Here is a 27,211-nt window from a genome sequence, read left to right as displayed (position 1 = left end):
TACCCACTATCCTTCCCACACCTCCTACCGTGGTATTTCGCCGTCCACCGAAACTACACAATATACTCGTCCATCCTTATACAACCCCTGCCCTCAATCTCTTACCTCATGGCTCATACCCCTGTAATAGACCTAGATGCAAGACCTGTCCCATACATCCTCCTACCACCACCTACTCCAATCCGGTCACTAACATCACCTATCCCATCAAAGGCAGGGCTACCTGTGAAACCAGTCATGTGATTTACAAGCTAAGTCGCAACCGTTGTGCTGCATTCTATGTAGGCATGACAACAAACAAGCTGTCCGTCCGCATGAATGGCCACCGACAAACTGTGGCCAAAAAACAAGTGGACCACGGTGTAGCTGAACATGCTGCCAAACATGATACCCCTCATCTCAATTACTGCTTCATAGCCTGTGCCATATGGGTCCTTACCACCAACACCAGCTTTTCTGAATTGCGCAGGTGGGAACTTTCCCTGCAATACATCCTACGTTCCCGTAACCCTCCTGGTCTCAACCTTCATTAGTCACTGTCCTCACCCATCCAGCCCCCTCCCTGTTCCAATTCCAGCATTACACAGCCGTCATTTCACCGCCACACCCAGTCTTTTAATTTATTTTTATTTTTTGTTTTATTTTTATTTCTGTCCTTTGCGCTACATCCCCCCTCCCCCCTCCGCACCTTCTCTCCCACCCTCCGTCTAAACTGCAATATTTCACTGTCCGCCACTCCCAACATACTATCCCTCCCCCTCCCGGCCCCAGCCTCCTCCTTACCCCCATCCAGTCACCACTCTCATCATGCACTGGTGCTGCTGCTCGCAGTGTAACTTCAGCTCTCTGAGACCGCAGATGTGTGTGCAAGTTGCACTTGCGTGTGTGTGCTTGTGTGTATGTGTGTCTACTGCTGACAAAGGCCTTATGGCCGAAAGCTATGACTGTGTGAATCTTTTTATTGTGCCTATCACGACTCAGCATCTCCGCTATATGGTGAGTAACAACTTTCCTTCTCGTGTATTGTTACATTCCATACTGTATTTTCCGTTGTTTGATCTCTGAAGCTTTATGCATAGAGTATGAGAGATTTTTGAGGAGCCCTTGTACCCACCCTCTGGCTGAGTTGTTTAACAGAGACTGGTAATTCGTGGACCTGGGTTTGATTCACCACTGAGAATAGGAAATGAGACACTAAAACTTGTAGATGAGATTTGCTATTTGACCAGTAACGTAAATGATGATGACTGATGTAAGGAAAAGTCACAAATAAAATATAGACTGATAGTGACAAGAAAAGTGTTTCTGAAGAAGAGAAATTTGTTAAAATGAAATACAAATTTCAACACTGGAAAATCCAGGATGGAATGTAACAATATTATGAGAAGGAAAGTTGCTACTCACCATATAGCGGAGATGCTGAGTCGCAGATAGGCACAACAAAAAGACTTTCACAATTAAACCTTTCGGCCATTGGCCTTCGTCAACACACACACACACACACACACACACACACACACACACGACTGCAGTCTCAGGTGTTATAAAGTCTTTCCTGAAGGTACTTTATTTGGAGTGGAGCCATGTACAGAAGTGAAATGTGGATGACAAGCAGTTCAGACAAGAAAAATATAGAAGCCTTTGAAATGTGATGCTGTAGATTAAAGCTGATGATTATGTGCGTAGAAGTGGGGAGAAGTGCTGAATACAATTGGGGAGAAAAGAAATTTGTGGCATAATTCTACTAAGAGAAGGGATTGGTTGATAGAACATTCTAAGACATCAATGAATTATTAATTTAATACTGAGAGAAGTATGGGCAGTAGCAATTGTAGAGGGAGGCCAAAAGATGAATACAGTAAGGTGATTCAGTTGAATCTTGGTTGCAATAGTTATTTGGAAATGAAGAGGCTTGCATAGTATAGACCAGTGTGGAGCGCTGTATCAAACATAGGTAAAGTTTGTGGTAGGCTTTATATCATTAGTAGGATACTGGTACAATGCAGTCATTCTGGGACATGATTCACAAAACATTTGTGCGGCCCTCTGTAGAACATTATTTAATTGTGTAGGACCCATATGACTAACAAGGGATATTGAGTATATACAAAGAAAGGTAGCACAGATGTTGACAGGTTTGTTTGACTCACGTGAGAGTGTCACGGAAATGCTGAAAAACTTGAACCTACAGATGGTTTAAGATAGACATAAATTATCCTATGAAAGCTTGCTTACGAAGTTTCATGAAATACTACTAGGTGAAGAATCTAGGAATGTACTACAGACCCCTACATATTGCTTCTGTAAAGACCACTAAGATGAGATTCTACTAATTACAGGGTATTGAGGCATTTATGCAGTTATTGTTCTAGCACTCTGTATACAAAACCATAACAGGTGGACATGTGTAGTGGAAAGTACCCTCTGATACTGCATGGTGTCTCACAGAGTAGTGATGTAGATGCAGATAGGTGAAGAAGTGGTGGTGTTAATAGTTTGGAGTTCAATTTTACGGGAAACTGTGCTTTGTTTCCTTCAACTCTCCCCCTTACACGAAACTAATATTGTGCAGCAGTTCGAAAACAAATCTCAAAAGATCTCCTGCTCATTTTAATAGAGGAGAGTGAGGCAGCTTACAAGAGAGAAAGAGAAGGGCCAAGAAACACATGAGAAAATGGAGCAGTTGAGGCACTGTAGGACACTGGGCTGAGGTACATAAAAACTAAATTAAGTAATAAGTGAAAAAGAAATAAAAAGGGATCTGAAATCCAGTGAGTGAAGAATCATAAACATATGAAAAGGAATTCAAATGAAACAGGTACTTACCTGTAATACATTAAAAACCTGGGGTGAGAAATAGCATTTTAGTGCTTATTACATTGTCCCTTATTTGTTTTTAGATACTGTGGTAAGGTCCTTGATTTCACAATTTGTGCAAAGTTATGACGGAAAGCAATACAGTCGGCACATGTTAAACATAGCAACAAAATTAAAGGATGATTGATCATTTGCTTCAAAACCGATGTTCATAAGAATGAAAATTGGAAGTACAGCAAAAATCGCCTGCCTGGGAGAGAACTTAAATATGGTGGTAGTCTGAGGTGAAATTAATGAAATTCATATTTATTATTCCTCTCTTCTCCTGTGGTAACAAAGTGTGTATCTCTCTAAGACATAATTATAAAGAGAATGCCATACAGTGAACATATTTATCAGATAGTGTACTTTCATCTTCAGGATACCATTTACCCCTCTGTTCCTTTCTCTCCCTCCCTCCCTCCCTCCCTCCCTCCCTCCCTCCCTCCCTCCCTATCTCCCTCCTGCCCTCATTTAATTATTAGTTTAATTTGAAAGGTAGACTCACTGTTTGCTATGTTTTGTCAGATGTGATACGTTTATTTATTGTATGTTGTTTACTTTAACAGTTGGAGCAAGCTGCTCTGTTTCCAGGACAGTGTGAGAAAGAGATAGAAAACCTCATGAAACTTAAAGAAGAAACTAGGCAGGAACAACAGTTAAAGGAAGAGAAATTTAATGATATGGTGAGAGAACAACAACCTTATATTACAGATCTGATGGAGAGACACAAAAAATTGCTGAGTGAATTAATTCCATTGAAGGATGCAGTTTTAGAAAAGAAGATAAATGTAAGACATCACTAACAAATTAACATATCCTCTTTTCCTTTTAATTAGAAATTTTTTGTAGTTAATCTGTATATTTTTCAGATGGATACAGCTCAGTCAAATCTTGATTCATATGTAAAAGAAATTCAGCAGGATAATGCAAAACGAGAGCAACTGGAGAAAGAAGTTAAAGAAAATGAATCTCAACTCAAAAATCAAAGAAGGTATGTCTCATAATGCTCTTTTTGTTATGGATGATATTCAAAACATATATTATGAAATAACATGCCATTTGTATAGAAATTACACCTCCTTTCATTGCACTTAATGTTGTGGCTTGCTGACTCAAATTTAAAAATTTATATATCATTTTCTACTTTTCCATTTGCAAGTAGTGTGCTGGATGAAAAATTCTCAGAAAGCTTTTGCATGACCTTTAGTTTCTCCTGGTTTACCAGTATGGTCATTTTGGGATATCATTTCACACAATTTCAATGTGGCATCTAATGTAATGTGCACCCCAATTTTAAAAATTAAAATTATAAATAGAGTTTGTTTGTGCATCACTTGTAGACTAAATTTATTTTACACAACAATGGATGTATAAATGTACTATCAAAACAACAACCATTTTAAGTGACCCATTGTTAAGTGACACAGTTATTACTAGAAGAGAATGCCCAACTTGATAACCTACATGATATGCAAACAGACATACCATAAATTAAGGGTGTTTCCCAACATTATTCTCTAATGGCATTATTACTGGCATCCTCAGACGAGTCTACATCAGAAACAGATTGACTTTCTCTCACTGCCATCCAGAGTATTTGAAATACATTATTTCTTGAATGATTTCACGTTCACTGGTGCTTCAGTGCTTTTCCAGACAGCCAAAATCTATTCCATTAAGTTTCGGGTGTGCAGCCGCGAGAAATCTCCTTCTTCTAATATTTCGGCTGTAAAACGTTCAGCCATCTTCAGAGTGAGCCGCAAGACTGCCGCTCCAGTGCTTGCTTCGTCCCTTTATACTGTTGTACCGCGCGACTGCGCATGCGGCCACAGATGCAAATGCGCCAGAGACGTTGGTCGGCGGCAGAGACGTGCATAATGCGCGAGTTGTATCTATGACTCCGCAGTTGATCTTTGTTGGCTTATCGATATATCATTGTGAGCTGCACTGTGACGACGTCTTTGCGAGTTTATTACAGCAAGTGCTGGATTCCAGGATTTATCAAGGTTGAAACCACCGTCTCTATTAATTAAGTTCGTCGTCAAGCGAATTTCAATTGCCTCCTTTACTATCGAGTCCCAAAATGACGATGTAGTTGCCAAAATTTCGACGTTGTCATACAACATACTGTGACAATTATCAATACAGTGCTCTGCCACGGCCGACTTGTTAGGTTGTAAAAGTCGTGTGTACCTCTGGTGTTCTGTACATCTTTCTTGGACAGTACGAGTTCTTTGTCTGATGTAAGAAAGGCCACATTCACAGTGAATTTTGTAAACTCCAGATTTTCGGAGCAGCAAATCATCTTTGACAGAACCCACGAGTGCAGCTGTCTTAGGTGGAGGACGAAAAATCACTTTTATTTTGTGTCTGCCGAGAATGCGACCTATTTTTGATGAGAGGCTACCCACATATGGCAGGAAGGCCATCGATTTAAAGGTTTCTTCATCTTCTTCTGCTTTCTTTGTGGCCTCTTTCGGTTTCATCGGTTCTTACATCGGACAAACAACTCGTACTGTCCAAGAAAGATGTACAGAACACCAGAGGTACACACGACTTTTACATAACCTAACAAGTCGGCCGTGGCAGAGCACTGTATTGATAATTGTCACAGTATGTTGTATGACAACGTCGAAATTTTGGCAACTACATCGTCATTTTGGGACTCGATAGTAAAGGAGGCAATTGAAATTCGCTTGACGACGAACTTAATTAATAGAGACAGTGGTTTCAACCTTGATAAATCCTGGAATTCGGTACTTGCTGTAATAAACTCGCAAAGACGTCGTCACAGTGCAGCTCACAATGATATATCGATATGCCAACAAAGATCAACTGCGGAGTCATAGATACAACTCACGCATTATGCACGTCTCTGCCGCCAACCAACGTCTCTGGCGCATTTGCATCTGTGGCCGCATGCGCAGTCGCGCGGTACAACAGTATAAAGGGACGAAGCAAGCACTAGAACGGCAGTCTTGCGGCTCACTCTGAAGATGGCTGAACGTTTTACAGCCGAAATATTAGAAGAAGAAGGAGATTTCTTGCGGCTGCACACCCGAAACTTAATGGAACAGTCTTTGCGCCGCCAAAACCTGAAGATTCACAGCCAAAATCTAGTGTATAATAATGTGGGGTAAGGCATGCTTAATTTTTCCTGTTCTCAGTTTGGTTCACAAAACCATTTTTCATACCGTTCCTGAAGGTAACCTTTGAAAGCTTTATTTATACTGACGTCCAGGGGCTGTAATACAAAAGTCATTCTTCCAGGCACAATAACAAGCTTACTGGTTAGGCTGTGGATCTTCTTTTGTATGTTGTCAGTGAGATGACCATAAGGACAAAGAATTGATGATAGTTTGGAAAGCCCACAAGGACGGGGTACTGCGTGTTTCAGAGACAGTCAAGCATTAGAGTGTCAACCTTCCAGTCCTTCTCTTGACTTCCAATAGTGATTTCATCAGGGAAAATCTTTTCATTTGTAGGGTTCTTGTGGCTTCTTTTCCACTTGAAGATTAAGAAAGGCGAAAGGTTGCTCCCATCTGCTGCAATTGCAAGCATTTCAGTTATGGGCTGTTTTCCACACCTGAATGTTTTAATGGTAACTTCTTTTGTTCTCTTCTCATCAATTCTGCATTTATATGACACATCAAACCAAATTGCCTAATTGGCCCATCAAAAAATTCTTCTCTTTCCAAAATGTGATGACATACCACTGTAATTCTTGACGTGTTTTCTCAAATTCCTGTGGAAGCTTTTGGCATACTATTGTACAGCATTGTAGTAATAAGCTTGTCCATTTCATAAAGTGATCAACCCATCTGTGGCTAGTCTTAAACTCTTGCTGAGGTATGTATTAAGAGCTGCAGCCCCCTCTTTTGCTTTGTTTCTTATGGTGTCACTAGACACAGGTTATCTATTCTTCCTCCTTTCACAGGCGACTTCCAAAACTTTTATGAAGTAACAAATAGTCTTGGTTGCAAAGCAGGAATTTTCGTTTTATTTATCTCCAATGACATGTTTTGCCTTATACAAGGCATCTTCAGATTGGCATATAGGACGCCGTGCATACAAATGTCCCAACAGGAAACCACTGTGGTCAGAATTTGAAAGAACATTGTGTGGTGTCTGATACAGATGATGTTAAATATACAGGAAACAGTGCCTAAAACACGCGAAAGTCCCAGGAGGTAGATGCTCTTGTCAATTTTTTTTTAAAAAGGCCTCGCACAGTGTCCTTGTCAGATATGCAGCACTGCCCACATCCACTAAAACAGGATCAAGCCTATATCGATGCAACACACAGTGATGACTGACTGTGTGATGCTTGTATGTAGGCTTGATCCCATTTTAGTGGATGTTGACAGCACCACATATCTGACATGGACACTGCGCAAGGCCTTTTTTTTTTTTTTTTTTTTTTTTCAGAAAAAATTACAAGGGCAATTATTTGCTGGGGCTTTCATGAGCTTTTGGCACTGTTTTCCAGTAGTTAACATCTTTAACATCTTCTGTATCAGACACCACACAATGTGCTTTTTTTTCCAAATGCAGACCGCAGCAGGTTCCTGGTGGGATGTTTGTATGTGCAGCATCCTATGTGTTAGCACCATATTTTGCCAGAAAACCTGAAAATGCTATAAAAATCAAGTTCTGCAGTCAACACTCTGTTCTTTCATATTGTTACATCTTCCATATTGTTACCTCTCCTTGCTGTATCACACTGCCATGGACTGCGAAAAGTCCAAAACTTTTACTTCAACACCAGGGTGTCCTACTTTCTAGTAGCAGTAGTTGAAAATAATGCCAATTTCTGTTTCTTCCATCAGAAAATATTACTCTCAGCTACACTGAGCTCTCATCCCACCCAGTGGTTTAAAATGCCTGTGCATTCATAAATTGGGGCAAATGCCCAAGATAAATGCCTGGGTGAATGCCCAAAATTCATAAATGCCCAGGCATTTATACATTTTAAAGATTAATTGATGAGTGGTGCTTATAAAAAATTTTAAGCTGAAATTTTGTATGGGAAAAGGTGTTTTGTGACACTGTTCTATTATTGGTTGTGTAAGCAAGATGAAAAAGCTGCTTGAAACTAAGGGGAGCATTATTAGGGGAAATAAATTGGACTCTAAACAGAACTTTTTACATCTTTAATGATGTCTATACTCATCATATAGAGGAGATACTGAGCACAGACAGGCACAACATCCAAAGACTGTTACAAATTAGCTTTTTCCCAGTATGGCCTTTGTCAAAAATAAATCACACACACACACACACACACACAAACGCAACTCCCACACACACACACACACGACTGCAGTGTCTGGCAACTGAAGCCACAATTGGTGTGATTTCAGTTGTCAGAGACTGCAGTCATGTGTGCATGAGTTGCATTTGCATGAGTGTGTGTGTGTGTGTGTGTGTGTGTGTGTGTGTGTTTCTGTCATCTATTTTTGATGAAGGCCATACTGGCCGAAGGCTAATTTGTGACGGTCTTTTTGTTATGCCTGTCTGTGACTCAGCATCTCCGTTATATGCTGAGTAGCAACTTCCCTTTTCATAATATTGTTACAGTCCATCCTGCATTTTCCATTATTTGAAAATGACACTCAAGTTTAAAAGTAATTTTTGCAATAAAGTATACTTTATATTAAGTAGCTAGCCTGTAGGTTGTATTTTTACTTATACTATACTACTGCAAAAAAGTTTAAAAACTGTTTCCAATAAGTTTTTTTTATCTTCATAAGTTGAAGAAGAATCATGAAGTTTCAACTCTGCTTCAGATTCTCCTGAAACTGATTCCTCATGCAGCTACTGCATTCCTTTCCATTTTGTCTTTGCGTAGACTGTTCAGTATGGATTTTTGCTTGGGATCAACAGGCTTACGTTGTGTTCCTGCTCCATTTATCTGCTTCCACTTCTAGGAGATGTAGATTAGTTTTGCAGCTGTCTCTGATGTGGGTCTCTTTCTTTTTTTGCTGTGGATCCATCCAAAAGTGCTGAAGTAATGCTCTGTAGCTGCAGATGTAACTGGTGCGCCCACAATTTTTATAGCAATTTCGGACTATTCACAAGTTTCTCTTAAAACTCTCCACCAAAATAAAGGATTTACATAATTATTTCTATGTTCCTGAGGGTGAGAACGCACTCCTTTCCACACAAATTGTCTAGACCAAATTCCTTGTTTGTCCTTATAATTAGGCAAGTTCTCTCTGACGTGAATAAAATTTAGTCCAGTGTTCTTTGCTGTGCCACAAACAAAGCTTATTGCATCAAACATTTCGATAGGCTTCAGGTTACTACCTTGTACTGCTGGATCTAGAGGATTAGCTGCAAGGTGGGCATTGATTCTTTGTTATTAAATCCTTTTTATGTTTGTTTTCTCATTTTATCTTCACAGCAGTGCAGTCATAAGAACATAGATGAAGAAAGGAGCAAATAGAAAACAATAGTCTGTCTCAAATGTCGTTACAACTGACAATAAAGCATTTCCACCCCACCCTCTCTCTCTCTCTCTCTCTCTCTCTCTCTCTCTCTCTCTCTCTCTTTCCCTCTGAAAAAACATTCTAGCAGTAAAAAGCCCAGAATTTGGGCATTTAAAACAGCTTTGGACAAATTCCTGTGCAAGTACACCATTTATAAATGTCCTGCCCACTGGTCGTCTTTTCCAGCCCACATCACTAGTCCCACCCTCTTGTTACCACATTTTTCAGCCTAAAGAAATGCTTAACACTTGAAAGTAGTATCATACAATTCTCTTCTCCGCTTGCTTTCCATTTTGTGACTACCTAATGCAAACACACTACGCAGGAATAAGCCAAGAATAATATAACAAAGTTGAGATTTACAGCAATGCATTGTGATATAAGGAACAATACCTAAACTTCAATGATGTTGCCACTGAATGGTAGATTAAAGTTTGTACTCAAATGTAATGCGCCATCAAATCCTACGAACACCCCAGTTTTGAACAGTGCATATGGTAAAACAAAAAAAGGATGACGTAAATGTGGTATGTGTAGAAGGAAGTAATATGTTCAGTCTTTTTGGTATCAGTTTTAAAAAAGTCTTGCAAATGCTTTTTTAAAATTGTTGTAATTTTTACACTTTCACACCAGAACATGAAAAATGTTTACAAACTGTATTTGTACCCTAACCTAAGGGATCAATGGGGATTTATCAAGTCATACAGAAAATTCGTTAATGAGATATCCAGAGACAAAAGACAGTAACTTGGAAGTTCCCAATAATTCAAAAATAAATTAAAACCATGCCTCGTTACGCACATTCTTGTAAATCATCCAAATATCTGGTTACCGCAATTACAAATTAGGGTACTGTAAGGAGTAATGTATGTAGAAAAATAAGCTCACTTTCTTGCAGCAAGTGTCTTTTTTTTATCATCAATAAATGGCTCCCTACACTTACATAAATTTTAGTGAGCAGTGATTGCTAAATAATGGCTGTATTTTATATCTGAAAAATGCCCTCATATGCTATTTTCCTTCTGGTGAAGCCCTTGTTCTACTAATTAAGATGTTCATTGCAATGATTGAAACAAACTAATGCTTGAAACTTACAGTGGATTAAAAATCTGTGTCAGAATGGCACATAAACAATATCTTTGGAAAAGGTCCCAATTTAAATCCCAATCTGGCTCAAAGTTTTAATTTGTCAGGGAGATTCAAATCAGTGCACACTCAATTGCAGAGTGAAAAGCAGGCTAAAGCTTGTTAATAACAACATAAACAGAATAAAGGCAATAATCCAAAATAATTCAAACGAAAAGAATAAAATAATTTCTATTTGTTACTGTGACATCAGTGTTAATTAGAAAGAAAGGGTGTAAATGTCTGTGTATTAGCTATTCCGCACTATCATTAGTTTGTAGGAAATGTTATTTGCATAAATTTGGATTTTTTAAAATAATGATGTTTTCTTTTTGCTTATCTGAATTTGCAATATTGTATGCACTGTTTCTTTGCCAGTTTTAGAAGAACACATTGGGAACACAGGAAAAAACTGTCACCCAGCGCTGCCATTGGAGAAGAGCAGTGTTGAGGAACCAATCCTTACCTCCTTTACATAGTGCAACCACTATCCTTACGCTGTCCGCTTTGTAACAAGCATTTAGTTTCAATCTGGACAGTTAGCTTCTTTTCCAAGAGGGAGTCATATGTAGTGCTCATGGTAAAACAGGAAAAGCTTCGTCACTCTTTTAACAATGAAAGCCTAAACACATGATAGAACAAATAATTCCAAAAATGCAGTTCACCATGGAAATAAAAAATAACAACAAAATACCTTTCTTGGGTGTTTTTGTTATTAGACAGACCGATGTAAGCTTAGAACATAAGGTTTCTCAAAAAGCAATGCACACAGACAGATATTTACATAAGAACTCTAATCACCATCCAAAACCAAAAGAGGTGTCCTTAAAAGTCTTGCCAATAGAGCCAAAAGTTTTTGCATGCCGAATACCTGGATGCTGAATTAAAACATATAAACCAGATTTCCAAGAAAAATTGCTACTCGGGGAAAGAATTAAACAGAATTCTGTGACCAAATAAGGGAAAGCTGAAGGACAAGCATGAAAAAGAAGGATGGAAAAATACAGTTTTCTCCCTTTTATTAAAAAAGTAACAGATCTGATCAGAAAGATTTTACAGAAACATGATATTAAGCCAGTTTTTAGACCAACAAAGAAAACAGGTAAGACACTCTGATCTGTGATGTATAAATGCCCTCCACTGTCGTCATGTGGTGTATATAAAATACCATGTACATGTCGTACAGCTTATATTGGAACAACCAAGATAAGTGTGAAAACATGGCTAAAGGAATACAAAAGTCTCTGCTGAGGAAGATAGTTAAGTTGGCTGTAGCAAAGCATGGTTTTCAGCCAAGAAGTCAAGAAGTGAAGTTTTCTGAAATAAAAATTTTGTCTACTGTGCTGAACTGTTATCCATGGCTATGTAGAGAAACCATTGAAGTATATAAACATAGGGATGATTTTAATGGGAAAGAAGAGACCATGAAACTTAGCTACATATGGACAGTATCTCTGCAGAATTGCTAAACATTCTTTTATCTTTGACAAGATGACATTCATTACTTAGAGTTCATCTTTGACAAGGGTCATCTCTGCTTATCACATGTAACTCTGGCCATGCTCCTTTTTCTACAGAATATATGTCATTCTTAGATATCAGACCTGTCTGAAGATGTCCAGCACAGTTCTGGATGAAACGTTAGGAACAGAAGAGTTTTATGGACCATGACCTTATACCCCGGAAGGTTTACCAGCAGTGTATACACTGTACAGCAAAATTAAACACAATATTCAACAATGGTTACTGCAGCACTACTGCTTGTATCATTTGCAGTTCTTAAGATTGCCAATGATCAGACACAAAACAGTAGTGGCCCAAAGTCTTCCATCTTATTCCGGTTCAGAATGAGAAATGCTAGACAAAAAGTGTGCACACAGTAACTTCACAATAAATTCCCACCCTTGAAAGTGCGAGAGGATATAATTCGACAGTGGTAATAGTGAATTCTCAATCATACCATCAGAGAAACTTAATAGTTTGGACATCTACCATTCACAAATACATAGATGAGTGAAAACTAGAAAATTTCAGTCACAGTTAATGAAAGTTCACATAATAACTTAGCTGCTCCATATAATGAGATACTCAGCTTTGAATCTTCAGGGGTTGTTGCTTCAGAAAGTCCCACTGTTCGACGTTGCTGATGTACTAATTTTTAAGTGAAACACAAAGTATATCACTTTTCTTGTTTTGTATTATGACCGATTTGGATGTTCATTGATGATGTGTGCATTTCTTGTCTGACAGACTTCAAAAGAGTCTCATACAAATAGCTTCCAAAAGACAATAATGCAGACTCACTGACTGACTGACTGACTGACTGACTGACTGACTCTCTCACTGCCTCTGACTGTCTCTTACTTCTGCTGCCTGTTTTCCTTACTAACTTTTGTAGCTCATGCACCACTTCCTTTTATATAAAACTATACAATTGAATACATTGTTGAATGTAAGATTTACAAAATAACAATTAAAAGTCATTAGATGACTTTCGTTATTTACATTAAAAAATGGGCTCATATTGCCCTACGTGTTCTGATATTCAGTTTGGAAAAGCTTACTTAATTTTGTATACGGTTCCAATGAATTTTACGCTACAACAATTTAAATTACATTATAGTTAATTATAAACAAATCACTTTGAACAAATTATTGTTAACAGTATTTTGGATAGCTATCATTTTAAATACCATAATGAATAAACATTGTGGCTTTTCAGAAACAGGGAAGAAGTGAATTTTCAAGATTATGTGGTACAACATGACTGTACAGTTCGTATCACGAAAATTCAAAGTTGGATTATTAACAAACGGCTTGCTCCCCTTAGTTGCTAATTAAAATTGGGTAACATGTTAATGTGAAATTTAATCTGAGATAGTAAACTTGTTCATACTAATTTTTTAAAGGGCAGTTTACTACTGAAACTGGGTATAGTCATAACGGTACAAAGTCCGGAAAGTTAAAAATTCGAGCTAATTTGACCTCTTCAGAGAGTGTTGACATGAGGTAGTAATTTCAAGTAGGACTGGGAAGGTAGTCCCATTTCAAGCTGATAATAGGTACAATTCCACAACTAATATTGCAATATAAGACTAGTTACTGCTAGTGACTGATAGGAAGTCATTTGTTAAGCATTTGGATTTTTTGAAATGGTTACAGATAAAACCACAACAATTTTCATTTTTTCAATTTCTCTGGACATTCTCCTTAATGTTGTTATCTACAAAACCGAATGTATGGGAGTCAGTAGCTACTGTTTCTTTATTATTATTATTATTGAACATTTCTTCTTTCTAGTGTTCTGGAAGAGCTGAATAGACAGATCCTCTCTGTTGAAACTGATCTACAACAAAAACATGAAGAGCACAGATGCCTTAAACAAAATCATACTGCTCATCAGTCTGAAGTGCAGAGAATTAAAAAAGTATTGGAAGAAACAAAAAGCTCTTTCCATGCTGTTGAGTCAATGAGAGGCCCCATTGCTCATCTTCTTAAAGCAAAACGAGAAGGAATACTTCCAGAGGGCGTTTATGGTAGATTGGTGAGTATATAAAAAAAAACTAACATTCCTGCAGACAAGTTCACAAAAATGCATATCCTCATGTTATCAGTTCAAGAAACAGAATTTAATGTATGTGAACCATGCGGAAAGATTTTAGCTGGCTCAGTTGTAATGAACCTGTGCAAGAATGTGGCATTACATTTCTCCTCCCCTCCCCTCTCCCCCTTTTTTCCAAAAAAGTGTCTTGTATCACCTTTTTTATGTCCCTATTCTCATTTTTGTCTCCATCTGCCCACCCTTCTTGTACAGTGTTACTCAACACTCATCTCCTTCTCCCTAGAAAAATATAGCCCTGAAATATTCTTGTTTACCTTTTTATTATTAGGAAAGGAAGAGTAGTCAATGTGCAAAAATCCTCACGCTTCTCACAGCTGTATGAGTGGTGTGTTTTTGTGTTGTAAAAAGAAAATGGCTTTTCTTTAACGTCAGACACCTGAAAATGCAAGAGAACGACACGAGGCAATGGTTTGTGTTGCACCACTCAGCAGTTATTGTGTAATGTGTATCCATATTCAAAGCCTAAATGATGACTACATGAGCAGGCCATGCTTTGAGAATTATCAAACAGGATTGTCATTTAATTGGAAGCTTTGTAAACACTTAGTTCCATAACTTTGTCCCATCACCAGTTAGTATTTTGTGTATAGTTCAACAACCTGACTTTCGCTGGTCTTCCACCCAAAATGCTGGCCAGCATGGGTATTGTTTAGTGTGGCCTATATATTTGTGTACAATACTTAATACGAAAATTTAATAGTCATGAGTGACTGGAATTCGTTAGTAGGAAAACGAAGAGAAGGAAACGTAGTAGGTGAATATGGATTGGGGCTAAGAAATGAAAGAGGAAGCCGCCTGGTAGAATTTTGCACAGAGCACAACTTAATCATAGCTAACACTTGGTTCAAGAAAAGAAGGTTGTATGCATGGAAGAAGCGTGGAGATACTGACAGGTTTCAGATAGATTTTATAATGGTAAGACAGAGATTTAGGAACCAAGTCTTAAATTGTAAGACATTTCCAGCGGCAGATGTGGACTCTGACCACAATCTATTGGTTATGAACTGTAGATTAAAACTGAAGAAACTGCAAAAAGGTGGGAATTTAAGGAGATAGGACCTGGATAAACTGACTAAACCAGAGGTTGTACAGAGTTTCAAGGAGTGCATAAGGGAACAATTGACAGGAATGGGGGAAAGAAGTACAGTAGAAGAAGAATGGGTAGCTCTGAGGGATGAAGTAGTGAAGGCAGCAGAGGATCAAGTAGATAAAAAGATGAGGGCTAGTAGAAATCCTTGGGTAACAGAAGAAATATTGAATTTAATTGATGAAAGGAGAAAATATAAAAATGCAGTAAATGAAGCAGGCAAAAAGGAATACAAACGTCTCAAAAATGAGATCGACAGGAAGTGCAAAATGGCTAAGCAGGGATGGCTAGAGGACAAATGTAAGGATGTAGAGGCTTATCTCACTAGGGTTAAGATAGATACTGCCTACAGGAAAATTAAAAAGACCTTTGAAGAAAAGAGAACCGCTTGTATGAATATCAAGAGCTCAGATGCAAACCCAGTTCTAAGCAAAGAAGGGAAAGCAGAAAGGTGGAAGGAGTATATAGAGGGTCTATACAAGGGCGATGTACTTGAGGACAATATTATGGAAATGGAAGAGGGTGTAGATGAAGATGAAATGGGAGATACGATACTGCGTGAAGAGTTTGACAGAGCACTGACAGTCCTGAGTCCAAACAAGGCCCCGGGAGTAGACAACATTCATTAGAACTACTGAGGGCCTTGGGAGAGCCAGTCCTGACAAAACTCTACCATCTGATCAGCAAGATGTATGAGACAGGCGAAATACCCTCAGACTTCAAGAAGAATATAATAATTCCAATCCCAAAGAAAGCAGGTGCTGACAGATGTGAAAATTACCGAACTATCAGTTTAATAAGTCACGGATGCAAAATACTAACATGAATTCTGTACAGACGAATGGAAAAACTGGTAGAAGCCGACTTCGGGGAAGATCAGTTTGGATTCTGTAGAAATATTGGAACACTTGAGGCAATACTGACGCTACGACTTATCTTAGAAGATAGATTAAGGAAAGGCAAACCTACGTTTATAGCATTTGTAAACTTAGACAAAAGCTTTTGACAATGTTGATTGGAATACTCTCTTTCAAATTCTGAAGGTGGCAGGGGTAAAATACAGGGAGCGAAGGGCTATTTACAATTTGTACAGAAACCAGATGGCAGTTATAAGAGTCGAGGGACATGAAAGGGAAGCAGAGGTTGGGAAGGGAGTGAGACAGGGTTGTAGCCTCTCCTCGGTGCTATTCAATCTGTATATTGAGCAAGCAGTGAAGGAAACAAAAGAAAAATTCGGAGTAGGTATTAAAATCCATGGAGAAGAAATAAAAACTTTGAGGTTCGCCGATGACATTGTAATTCTCTCAGAGACAGCAAAGGACTTAGAAGAGCAATTGAACGGAATGGATAGTGTCTTGAAAGCCAGATATAAGATGAACATCAACAAAAGCAAAACGAGGTTAATGGAATGTAATCGAATTAAGTCGGGTGATGCTGAGGGAATTAGATTAGGGAATGAGACACTTAAAGTAGTAAAGGAGTTTTGCTATTTGGGGAGCAAAGTAACTGATGATGGTTGAAGTAGAGAGGATATAAAATATAGAATGGCAATGCCAAGGAAAGCATTTCTGAAGAAGAGAAATTTGTTAACATCAAGTATAGATTTAAGTGTCAGGAAGTCGTTTTTGAAAGTATTTGTATGGATTGTAGCAATGTATGGAAGTGAAACATGGACGATAACTAGTTTGGACAAGAAGAGAATAGAAGCTTTCGAAATGTGGTGCTATAGAAGAATGCTGAAGATTAGATGGGTAGATCATATAACTAATGAGGAGGTATTGAATAGGATTGGGGTGAAGTGAAGTTTGTGGCACAACTTGACTAGAAGAAGGGATCGGTTGGTAGGACATGTTCTGAGGCATCAAGGGATCACCAATTTAATATTGGAGGGTAAAAATCGTAGAGGGAGACCAAGAGATGAATACACTAAACAGATACAGAAGGATGTAGGTTGCAGTAGGTACCGGGAGATGAAGAAGCTTGCACAGGATAGGGTAGCATGGAGAGCTGCATCAAACCAGTCTCAGGACTGAAGACCACAACAACAACAACTTAATACCATAGTCAATCTGAAACAGTACAGTCTCATCTTCTTCAAATGTTACGTTTCAGTCTTCTATGTTGGTTTTCTTAAGATTAATTTTTTTTTCCATATCATTGTTTTTATAGGATTCCCAGAGCCCGACTTCATTCATCCAACATGTTTTAGAGATTGTTATTCTCTTCAGAACTTAGTTCCAAACTCATGAAACCAGATTCTGATATCCACTCTGAAAGAGGCATTTTGTCCAAAACCTCTGGACAAGGGTCAGCTACCACTTCTACATAGAATCCTTTTCTATAATGATACTGCAGTATGTCATCTTGAAATGTTGCATGTTCGTAACTGACATGTATTGACCCTTTCAGTGTCATCACCATAATGACTTGTCATTGTTAAAGGCAATATCTGGGCCGACAAAGAATACTCTTTGGTAGCCCAAAAATCCTCCTGTATATTTTCAGGAGATGGTTCCCCACAGCACTTATGTATTTGAAAGATGCTCTATTACTGCCTTGAGCTGCTGGTAGAGTTATTTATTTATACAACCAGTTTCAGTCATCTGTCCATCATTAGATTCATAAAAGAATTCAGAGAATCATGTCAGGTGAAACATAAAATCGTTAATTACTTTGTCAATCCATAAAAAGTGTGCTAGGATATTTCTGTATAATGACAGTATTCTACTGAATAACATTGAAGATATCAAATTCATTCTACCCATCCAACAAAATGCATCTCCATACCTGCATCCCACCACTACCAGTTATCTCTTTTGACAATGGTCTTGTGACAGAACCAACTCTCTCTCTCTCTCTCTCTCTCTCTCCCTCCCTCCCTCCCTCCCTCCCCTCTCCCCCCCCCCCTTTTCCCTCCCTCCACCCCTATCTCTACTCCACCCCTCTCTCTATCTCTCTCTTTCAGTCAAATATGTAATGAGAATATTTCTGTAAAAAAAAAAAAATTTTTATTAATGAAAACATTCCATAATGAATGACATTAAATCACTAATAATAGAATCCCATGTCCACTTGTGCACTGGACTTTGACCAAAATATCCTGAATTTTGAAGTCACTTTTTGGTTTTTGTGTAGCTATGAAGTCTAACCATGTATTTCACAATGGTTTCCTGTGAAAATGAAGCTTGGAGGAGCTGGCTGGAGCACAGTGGATGTACCACTGACACACTTGTCACTCAACTGATGAACTGTCATCACTTTCAATCTCTAATGAAGTAACATCTCATTCTTCTTCACTTTCTGAGCCACTAAATTTAATGTCAAACCCAGGATCACTATAGCCATCCTTTTTTTGAAAGCAACGTTTAAACAACAATACACAAGAGAGGCCAAAAGCACACGTTTTGTTGTTGAGTATCTGAAGCTGCACAAAGTAAAGACAATGTTTGGTGGCAACCAAGTCAACCAAAACATGACAGCCAGGCTACGAATGTAGCACTATATGCTGTCTAGCAGCTGAACACCTAACTATCAGTGCTGAAACAGATATATGCAGGGTTTTATTTCTTCTAAGGTCTTTTCATAACTTGCCCGAGTACACTCGGGATTTTAAGTTTCTGACAAAATAATAATAACAGCAAGATAACTCAGAGTTTTAAGTTAAGGGGTTAAGCTCCGTCCAGTCTTGGTATGTTGCTGACACAACAATATATCAGCTCTACTCTGCATTGTAACAAGTAGGGTACACACTGCCACCTGACACAGATCAGTTGCTCTTAGCTTCAAATACACAGGAAACTGTAACTCCTGTGACAGCTGTAGTCTCTACAGTGGTAGTAATGCATTTATCTTAGGACAGATGTGGTCATGTTGTGAAGTGCTTACGCCTAGTCAACTGTTTACTGGCTTCAATGAACGTTCCCTGTGTCTCAAACCATTATCAACACTTTTTTTCCCACTGTTAAGCTATTGAACCTGAAGTCTGTGCTTGACCTCACTGCTTCAAGACATCTGAGAATTTATCCTGACAAACAGTCTCCGAATTGTAGATGTCAGCAGTAGACTATAAAATGCTCATAACAAAAGAGACTGAGTCATTACAGATGTAATGCAGTCCCTTTTGTCATCTTTGAATCATATTCCTATTTGAAGCACAGCCTACTACACAGTTTTAGTTCACAACAAATTATAACAGTCATTTATAGTCATAATCAACTCTTTCTTTTCCCATTTATGCTTTACTTTTGGACACTAATATATAAAATTCTCTTCATCATTTCTGAACCATACAATTGTACATGACATATAGCTCCAAATAGTCAAGGACTTCTCTGAGCATTTCTTGCAGGTCTCTATTCCTTGAGATGTTCCAAACCCTGCCCCACCCCTTCCCTGCCGTCTCCCTCGTCTGTCCCTGTCTGAACCCACTTCCACTTACCTTGTATGTCTTATACCATTTCATCTACTTAGTGTCATAATTCTTACAGTAGTTTTCCTCTGGTATCTTCTTAGTTGCTTCAGTATTAACAAAGTGCGCGAGTGTTATGTGATACTAGTAAACGTAACTTTACGGTGCAAGTATGGGTGCAACTACTGTTTTAAATTGAACTGTATTTTTAAAACAGGTTTCTGTCTCCTATTTCCTGACTCGGGTGCATTTCTGAAAAACTATAATATCAGGCTATGGTAAAGTCAGTGTTTTGTAATGGGTAGTCCCAACTGTTGTTCCAAATACTTTAGAAATATTATGTAAGATTACAGAGACCAGTCTGCTATTGATATTGCAGTCTAGTTATTATATGATTACAGGGAGATTTGGGTGGCCTGGATAAGAAATATCATGTTGCAGTTTCTGAAGCTTGTGGTAGATTAGACAATATTGTTGTGGATACTGTATATACAGCTCAGCTATGTATGGAGTTAATGAAGAGAGAGAGAATTGGTAGGGGAACATTTATACCTTTGGATAAGCATCAGCATCTGATATACAGATTTACTCAACCCTTCCAAACGTGAGTATATGTAAAATGATTTTCTTATGTTGTATTTTTTTGTGTTTATTTTCTCTTTTAACAGGTACTTTTTGTCATTGTTGTCTATCTATAACTGTGTTATCTGTATGCCCTTGCTGCCCTTACCCTCCACCTGTGCATTATTTTGATGCACATATTATCACCCCCCCCCCCCCCCCCCCCCCCAAAGAGAGAGAGAGAGAGAGAGAGGGAGAGAGAGAGAGAGAGAGAGAGAGAGAGAGATCATAAGCCTCAAACAAAGCCTTTCAAGTGTGTGAAATTTCACAATAAAAAAAGAAATGCTACTTAACTGAAACCTATGTACACATTAATTGATTTAAGTTCATTTTTTTCCCTCTCTTCTTGAAATTACAGTAGTAACCTGCCCCAGCTTCTTACACTTAGCACTATGTATCTACAACCAGATAACTCTTGTGGCACACCAAGAATAAATTATATGCACATACCTTCCTCGTAAATCATTGTAACTGTTAGTAAAAACTGTATCAAAATACCTACAGTAGTTCCTGAGATTAGCCTTCACGTACAGACAGAACATTGCAGCAAGGGACTGTAATTTAGTAATTTTAGTAATATGATATATATGTCAGTCTCAGATCACCTAGAATACAGTGTGTTTTCTTAAGCACACATAGTCTGTGTATCCTTATTTTCGATTTACCACATATGGTGGGATTGGCATCATCATAAAACAAGCTATGTATTTTTACAATAGACTAAACTTGTACAAATATTCTTGAAAAATGGTACTGCTATTAGTTACACCACATTATTCTCTTAGTTTATAGAATGGATGTTCCAGAAACTAGCTGTAATCCTTAACTTTAAATTTGTTTCAGGATGGGGACAGTTGAAAATGTGAGTTTGTTAAAACAGAATAAATTTACTTTGCATGTGGGTTGCTCTTATTATATACTGCAACGTAAATGTTGAGGTTACATTACCTTTCAGCAAGCATTAAGTTATATAGAAATTGCCTTGTAGCCAACCACCATCAGTGTTGTTTTACAATGAAAGAAAGTTTTATTTGTACCTTCATACAGGCTGTTGTCTTTCCATTTTCACTTAACATTTATACTTTCCCGTTACGAAAAATGTGAAACCATCTTTTTATTTTTGTATGTTCATCTGTAATGGAAGTTTTTCTCATGAAATATGTTGTTTCTATGATTTATAGTGCCTTTTTTCCATTAGGTATATCAGAAATTTTATAACTTTTTTTGTCGTTGGGAGTTTTGCTTGTCATACCTACGTAGAATTTCTCCTGTTTGATTTCTGAAGTTCATTGATAATATTTCTGTTTGTTTCTGTGCAGTCCAGAAGGAGTGCCACGATTATTTGACCTCATTCGTGTAGAGGATGAACGTATACTCCCAGCATTTTACTTTGCTTTGGGAGACACTTTGGTGGCACATGACTTGTTTCAAGCTAATAGAATTGCTTTCTATGGAGGCCTGCGCTACAGAGTTGTTACTTTGCAAGGAAATCTTGTTGAAAAGTCAGGTAATATAAATTACATCTAGAATAAATTATACAAATGAAAAATGTAACATGTTAAGCTCGTCCAGAAAGTAGAGATACATGCATAACAAAAATGGTCCCCTGTTATCATCCCCTCTTATCTCAGTGATGTGCCACAATTCACTAGGTCTCACTTTCACAAGTGGTGTGCTCAAAATGAGAATGTATATAGTCTCTATTTGATAGCTGAGGATTCACTATAAACAGCACTTCATTCTGTCACCAGTCAATTGATGGGCACACATTGTGTACAAAAATAGTGTGATCATTATAAATCAGTATATGAATTACTTAGTTTCCTGAGACGAGTAACACGTGAGACAAAGCAAGATTGAAATAATTCTCATCAAGCATATGAACTAAAGGTAAATCCTTAAACATAAAGCAAGCAAAGCTCTTGTGTTCTGGCCCAACCCTGGGATTGAGCAACTGCTGTGTCGTCCTGAGCCAGTGACGTCATTTGGATGCGGTATGGAGGAGTGTGCTCTCAGAACAATAGTCTTCCAGTTGTTGTTGACTTTCTAGACCATGAAGCTGCTACTTCTCACCTGAGCAGTTCCTCAATTGGCATCAGGAGGCAGAGTGAACACCATCCCACTCCTCCCACCAAAGAAAAATCTTTGACATTGCTGGAAATTGAACCCGCATCCTCCTAATAGCAGCCAGTCATGTTAACCACTTAGCTGTTGAAGCAGACAAAACCTAAATATCATTGCATTTAATCATTCACAACTTGCATCTTAAAGGATGTTAGTATAAGTGATACAATTATGAAATATTGCAAAATCATTAGATCACTACCGACCAGTAATTGTTCTGGCTGCAATTATATCACTAATAGTATATCTTAGCAAATGATCACATAACCCTGTGGTTTTATACCCAAATCTTAAGTTCCACTGTTTTAAAAACGTTTTGAGAAAATACCATATAATGGAATACTTAACCTTTTCTTTTCACAAGATAGTACCTTTTAAATGATGTCACACTTCCCCTTGCTGATAAGATTTTTCTGAGTTAAACGAGAACCCTGTACTCATCAGCAATTTCTGTGACCTATCCCAGTTCTTCTTGTTCATAGGAAAATGCAACCAGAGAAACAAAAGTGTTATTGTATAAAAGACGTCCCTTATAAGAATGGTGTCTTAGCTCCTTGTAGAAAAAATAGTACAGCAATAACACACTTGTAAATAAAAAGCAATGAAGTATGGGTGAGCATTAAATATTTTGTCACTCAAAGATGAAAACCTAATTACTTTCGTTCTTGTTGTACATAACATCAAAAATATTAAACGTCTTTTCAAAGTTTTATTTTTCCTTCATCTTTTTCTGCTTTGTTTGTGTGACTTGGCCTTGTTGTTGTTTTTCTCTTCAGCCTGTCCTGTGCAAGCTGCTTCTTCTGCATGACTTTGCGTTACACTGCATAATTTGTATTTCATAGATTCTATCAGAAGTAATCTTGTGGATGTAGAAACAAGTCAAAGATGTCACGTGCAGTTCCTCCCTCTTACTGTAGTTAATAAATAGACACATTGCTTCCGTATCCGTGTCCACATTTCCGTATAGAGTAAAGTGGTTACTATTATTGTCATGATTCATATTTTCATATAGAGTAAAGCGGTTAATATTGTCTAACTACCTGACTTTTACAGCTTCTACTGTTCTTTCACTATGCATATATACAGCCACTCTTCTTTACCAAAACTCAAATGGGTCTCTCTTTACTGACTATTATTCTATTAGAATGAGTTAGAATTGAACAAATGTCTGCTCTAAACTAATATGTGACTAGGTCTCACATATTCACTTCCTAATAAAAGGTATCAAGAATTTTTATTCACTACTGATCATTTTAGAGTGAAGGAGGCATCGACATTTGAGTACAATACAGGATGTAGTAATGCATATATATTAATAAAATAAACTAACGTCAATGAGCTACAGTATAATATTAGAAATAGCTATAATAAATTACACTACAGAAAAATTTCTAATAGCTAGTATCAATAAGCTATACTGTAATACAATATGGTATAAACCCTGTGCATAATAATTGGACAGAGTATACAGGACATAATTATACTAGACATAACCACAGCACACAATAATAAAATAAATTATAGGAAAATTTGATAAATGCTAGTATCCTCTTCAGGCCACTCAAATAATTCTGTAATGTAGTAAAATGGTTGCTCTGTTAGCCAGCGGTACCACTTAATTTTAAAAATTTTTGGAGCCAGCATAGATTGGTAATGTGTTGAAAATTTGGAATGGGCTCATGTTGTGTGAATTTTTAGTTCTTGCTAACCTGTGCTTTGATATATCTAAATTAGGCTTAGTTCTGCTGCTGTGTTCATGAATTTCCCCTTCTCACAGCCCCCCTCCCCCCACCTCTCCCGAGAGTATTGTCTTTTTAATGATGTAATTTAAAAACTAATAACAGTCTGTACCTTTAGAATTTGAAAATTTGGGGACAGCTTTTGTAATCAGCAGATGTGATAGTACTCACCTGGTAATAGGGCTCCAGTCAGGTCCATTGCAGATGAACTTGATGATTTAATAGTGTTTCCTATTTCACTAACCATGTTTAAAAAATAGTGTTTTAATTTCTCAGGATCGAACAGAGCTGCCCGTGTGCCTTTCGATGTGTCCCCTTGTTTTATTATTTGCCGTGCTGCCTTGTGTTTATTAGGAGCCCTTTCTACATAGTGTTCCACTACTAGGAGGGGTTTTTTTTCCAGAAGGAGCTTAGCTTCGTAGAATTTTTTGCTTTTTAGATGACCTGTTAATGAGTTCTCTTTGATTTCTCGCTATGTGAAAAAATGATTTCATTCGCCTTTTAGTTTCTAGCTGAGTGAAATTGTAAAATGGTGCTCATGTTCTGAACACTGCTACAAATATCCAGCCTCAAGATTTTCTTCACTGGTGAATTTTATTTTGCTTTAACTTTATGATGTAAGTCATTGGATAAAACCTAGCATCAGTATACTTGAAGATATATTATTGTGGCACTGTTCTGAACAAATTTGAGTACTCTATCTGATCAAAAGTATCTGGACACCTCTGTGTAATGCAGACCTGACCACTATATGTCACGAAAGGTGGATCCACAAGTATAAAAGAAGGTGGGGCGTATTGTGTTGTCATTAGAGAAGCTATAATAAGCGATTGGGTTTGTCAGAAGGGCTCAGTGACGTAGACTTGTCATTGGATGTCACCAGAGTAACAAATCCATAAAGGACATTTCAACCCTTCTAACTATTTAGTAAAGATAAAATAAGTGAAAGGATTCACACTAGCTTTTGGGCCCTAGCATACATTCACACACCCACAAATACAAATGTACACCCCCATGGCCATGACAAAACTTCTGCTAGAAAAAGACCTAGTGCTCGAAAGCCACTGTGAATGGTATTTTCAGTTATATGTTTCTGTGCTTGGCACAGCAATCCACTATAGTTGAGTGGTTCCCTTCATCTACTTTATGTGATGCTCCATCCTGGAATTTCCATTAAAGCTAGTCAGTTGATTACATGTTCCATAGATCATGTGAATGATCCTGTAATTGAAATCAAACGGAATGAGTCATTTTACAGGACATGTATACATGATTAGTGTTAACATTCATGTACGTATTTTTTAGCCCTACTTGTGCTATTACATCTCGCTCTCTCTCTCTGTCTGTCTTTCTTTCTTTCTCCCCCCCCCCCCTCTCTATCATTGCCCCCCCCCCCCCTGTTTTATTTTTTTGCTGGCTACCAGCTTTTAAATAAAAATCTTTCTTTCTTTTCCCCCCCCCCCCCCCCTCTTTCTCTCTCTCTCTCTCTCTCTCTCTCTCTCTCTATCTATCTAACTCTCTATCTCTCTCTCTCATTGTCCCCTCCCCTTTTATTTTTTACTGGCTACCAGTTTTTAAATAAATATTCATCCATGAAATAGGATTTCTGCCTATCTGACATGCATACTCTTTCTCATTTCTTCCAGTTTCCTCTATCACATTTCCCAAGCACTTGACACTCTACACCTTCTTCAATTGTTCACCTTCAATCTTTATTCCACTAGTTAGTCATTAACAATGAATACTATTTGCAGTTTACCAATAAACACTATAATGTTCACAAATATTGAATCTTCAGTCGTACTTTGCGACGAGTTGCTGGTGGTATAACATTATGCATTTCTCGGCAACAATAATTGGCAATAGGCTCTTCCTTCAGTAACAAGCAGTTCGTGTTAGCTTTTGCCATGTGGTACTCTTTTTCCAATGATCCATTTTACCAATTCATCTCGATTAAACCTTGTACTATGTGACCCGTACAAATGCTCGCTCATCAATTTAAATTGCCTTGTTGCACTTTGGATATCACATCGACAATGCACTTAATTGTGCATTCCACCATAGCCACTTTGCATCCATTCTCAACCACTGTAAGCTTGCAAGTCCTCTTACTCTCTGACCGTGCATGCTCATTTCTCAATGATGTTGGCATTTGCAAATTAAAATGTATCAGTTATGTCATTTGCACAACTTGGTGTGACTGCTGATACTGAATAATAAATTTTTTCATCATTCTGCTTGGTATGTGGCAGCTAGTTAGTGTCACCCATTGTCCAACCCTATACTCTGACAATTTGCCTGCAGCTTATGACAGCAGAATCTGGTGATGGCAGCTGGCTAGTTGTTCCTGGTGCGTAGACCGGTGTGGACCTTCCTTCAGGTAGCCACTGGTGCTGACTGAGAAAATGCACCTAAATTTGGTGGTATTTACATTAGCCACATCCACTGTAGTTTCTGCAACAAAAGCAGTAGCAGTCTTGCCCTCTAGCCAAGGCATCAGGCCCAGCCATTGAGCAACCATGACATCATTCTCCAGTTATTCCATATCAGCAACTTCACAGTCCTGGCGGTACTGTAAAGGTGTCAAAATTTCTCCTTGTCAGAAGTCCTGTCCAGTGACTTATGCATTGTCAGTTTGCTGAATATTGGTTCTAGCATACCGAATGTGTGTTCTTGTAACATGGCACCTAGTTACTGAGGTGGCCTGCAATGCCCTCTGTAGGACATCAGTTCTCTGAGTTATCCACAAGAGCCATCTGCTTCACCACACCGAAAAATGCTGCGAAAACACAGTCAAATACCTTGGAAAGATCACACTCACACAAAAAAAAACTTGTGATATTTTATTATTTAAATTTGTAAGCTGCCAAGTGAACTGTTGGTGATGTGATTTTGAAGTTGAACTATGAAGTAACAACCACAGCTAAACCAAGACTAGGCAGACCTCATGTACTGATAGACAGAGACCATCAAGCAATGTGGAAGGTAGTTGTGAAGGATGTGTAACAGTATGGAAGTGTTTTCTGTGGTTAACGCTTGGTCCCTGATTGCACTTAAGAAAGTGTTGAATGTGGAAGGATAGGAACACATTTAACAGTATTGTGTGCTGCATACAGTAGAGAAAGAGTACAGAAG

The 27,211-nt window shown here is 38.1% G+C and overlaps 1 protein-coding gene across 1 annotated transcript in view; it reads left to right on the top strand.

Annotated features, from left to right (window-relative positions):
• LOC124596458 (structural maintenance of chromosomes protein 4-like) overlaps window positions 1-27,211 on the top strand; it is a 317,218-nt gene that overhangs the window by 200,676 nt on the left and 89,331 nt on the right. Inside the window, exons 8-12 of the mRNA XM_047135592.1 lie at window positions 3,426-3,647; window positions 3,729-3,850; window positions 13,776-14,019; window positions 19,994-20,196; window positions 21,533-21,720. Coding sequence (XP_046991548.1) covers window positions 3,426-3,647; window positions 3,729-3,850; window positions 13,776-14,019; window positions 19,994-20,196; window positions 21,533-21,720 — 979 coding nt within the window. The remainder of the gene's footprint in view (window positions 1-3,425; window positions 3,648-3,728; window positions 3,851-13,775; window positions 14,020-19,993; window positions 20,197-21,532; window positions 21,721-27,211) is intronic.

This window comes from Schistocerca americana, chromosome 2 (genome assembly GCF_021461395.2).
Source record: "Schistocerca americana isolate TAMUIC-IGC-003095 chromosome 2, iqSchAmer2.1, whole genome shotgun sequence".
NCBI classification, from domain to species: Eukaryota; Metazoa; Arthropoda; class Insecta; order Orthoptera; family Acrididae; genus Schistocerca; species Schistocerca americana.
Note: the sequence above shows the minus strand (reverse complement) of the source record. Positions and strands in the feature narration are given on the sequence as shown.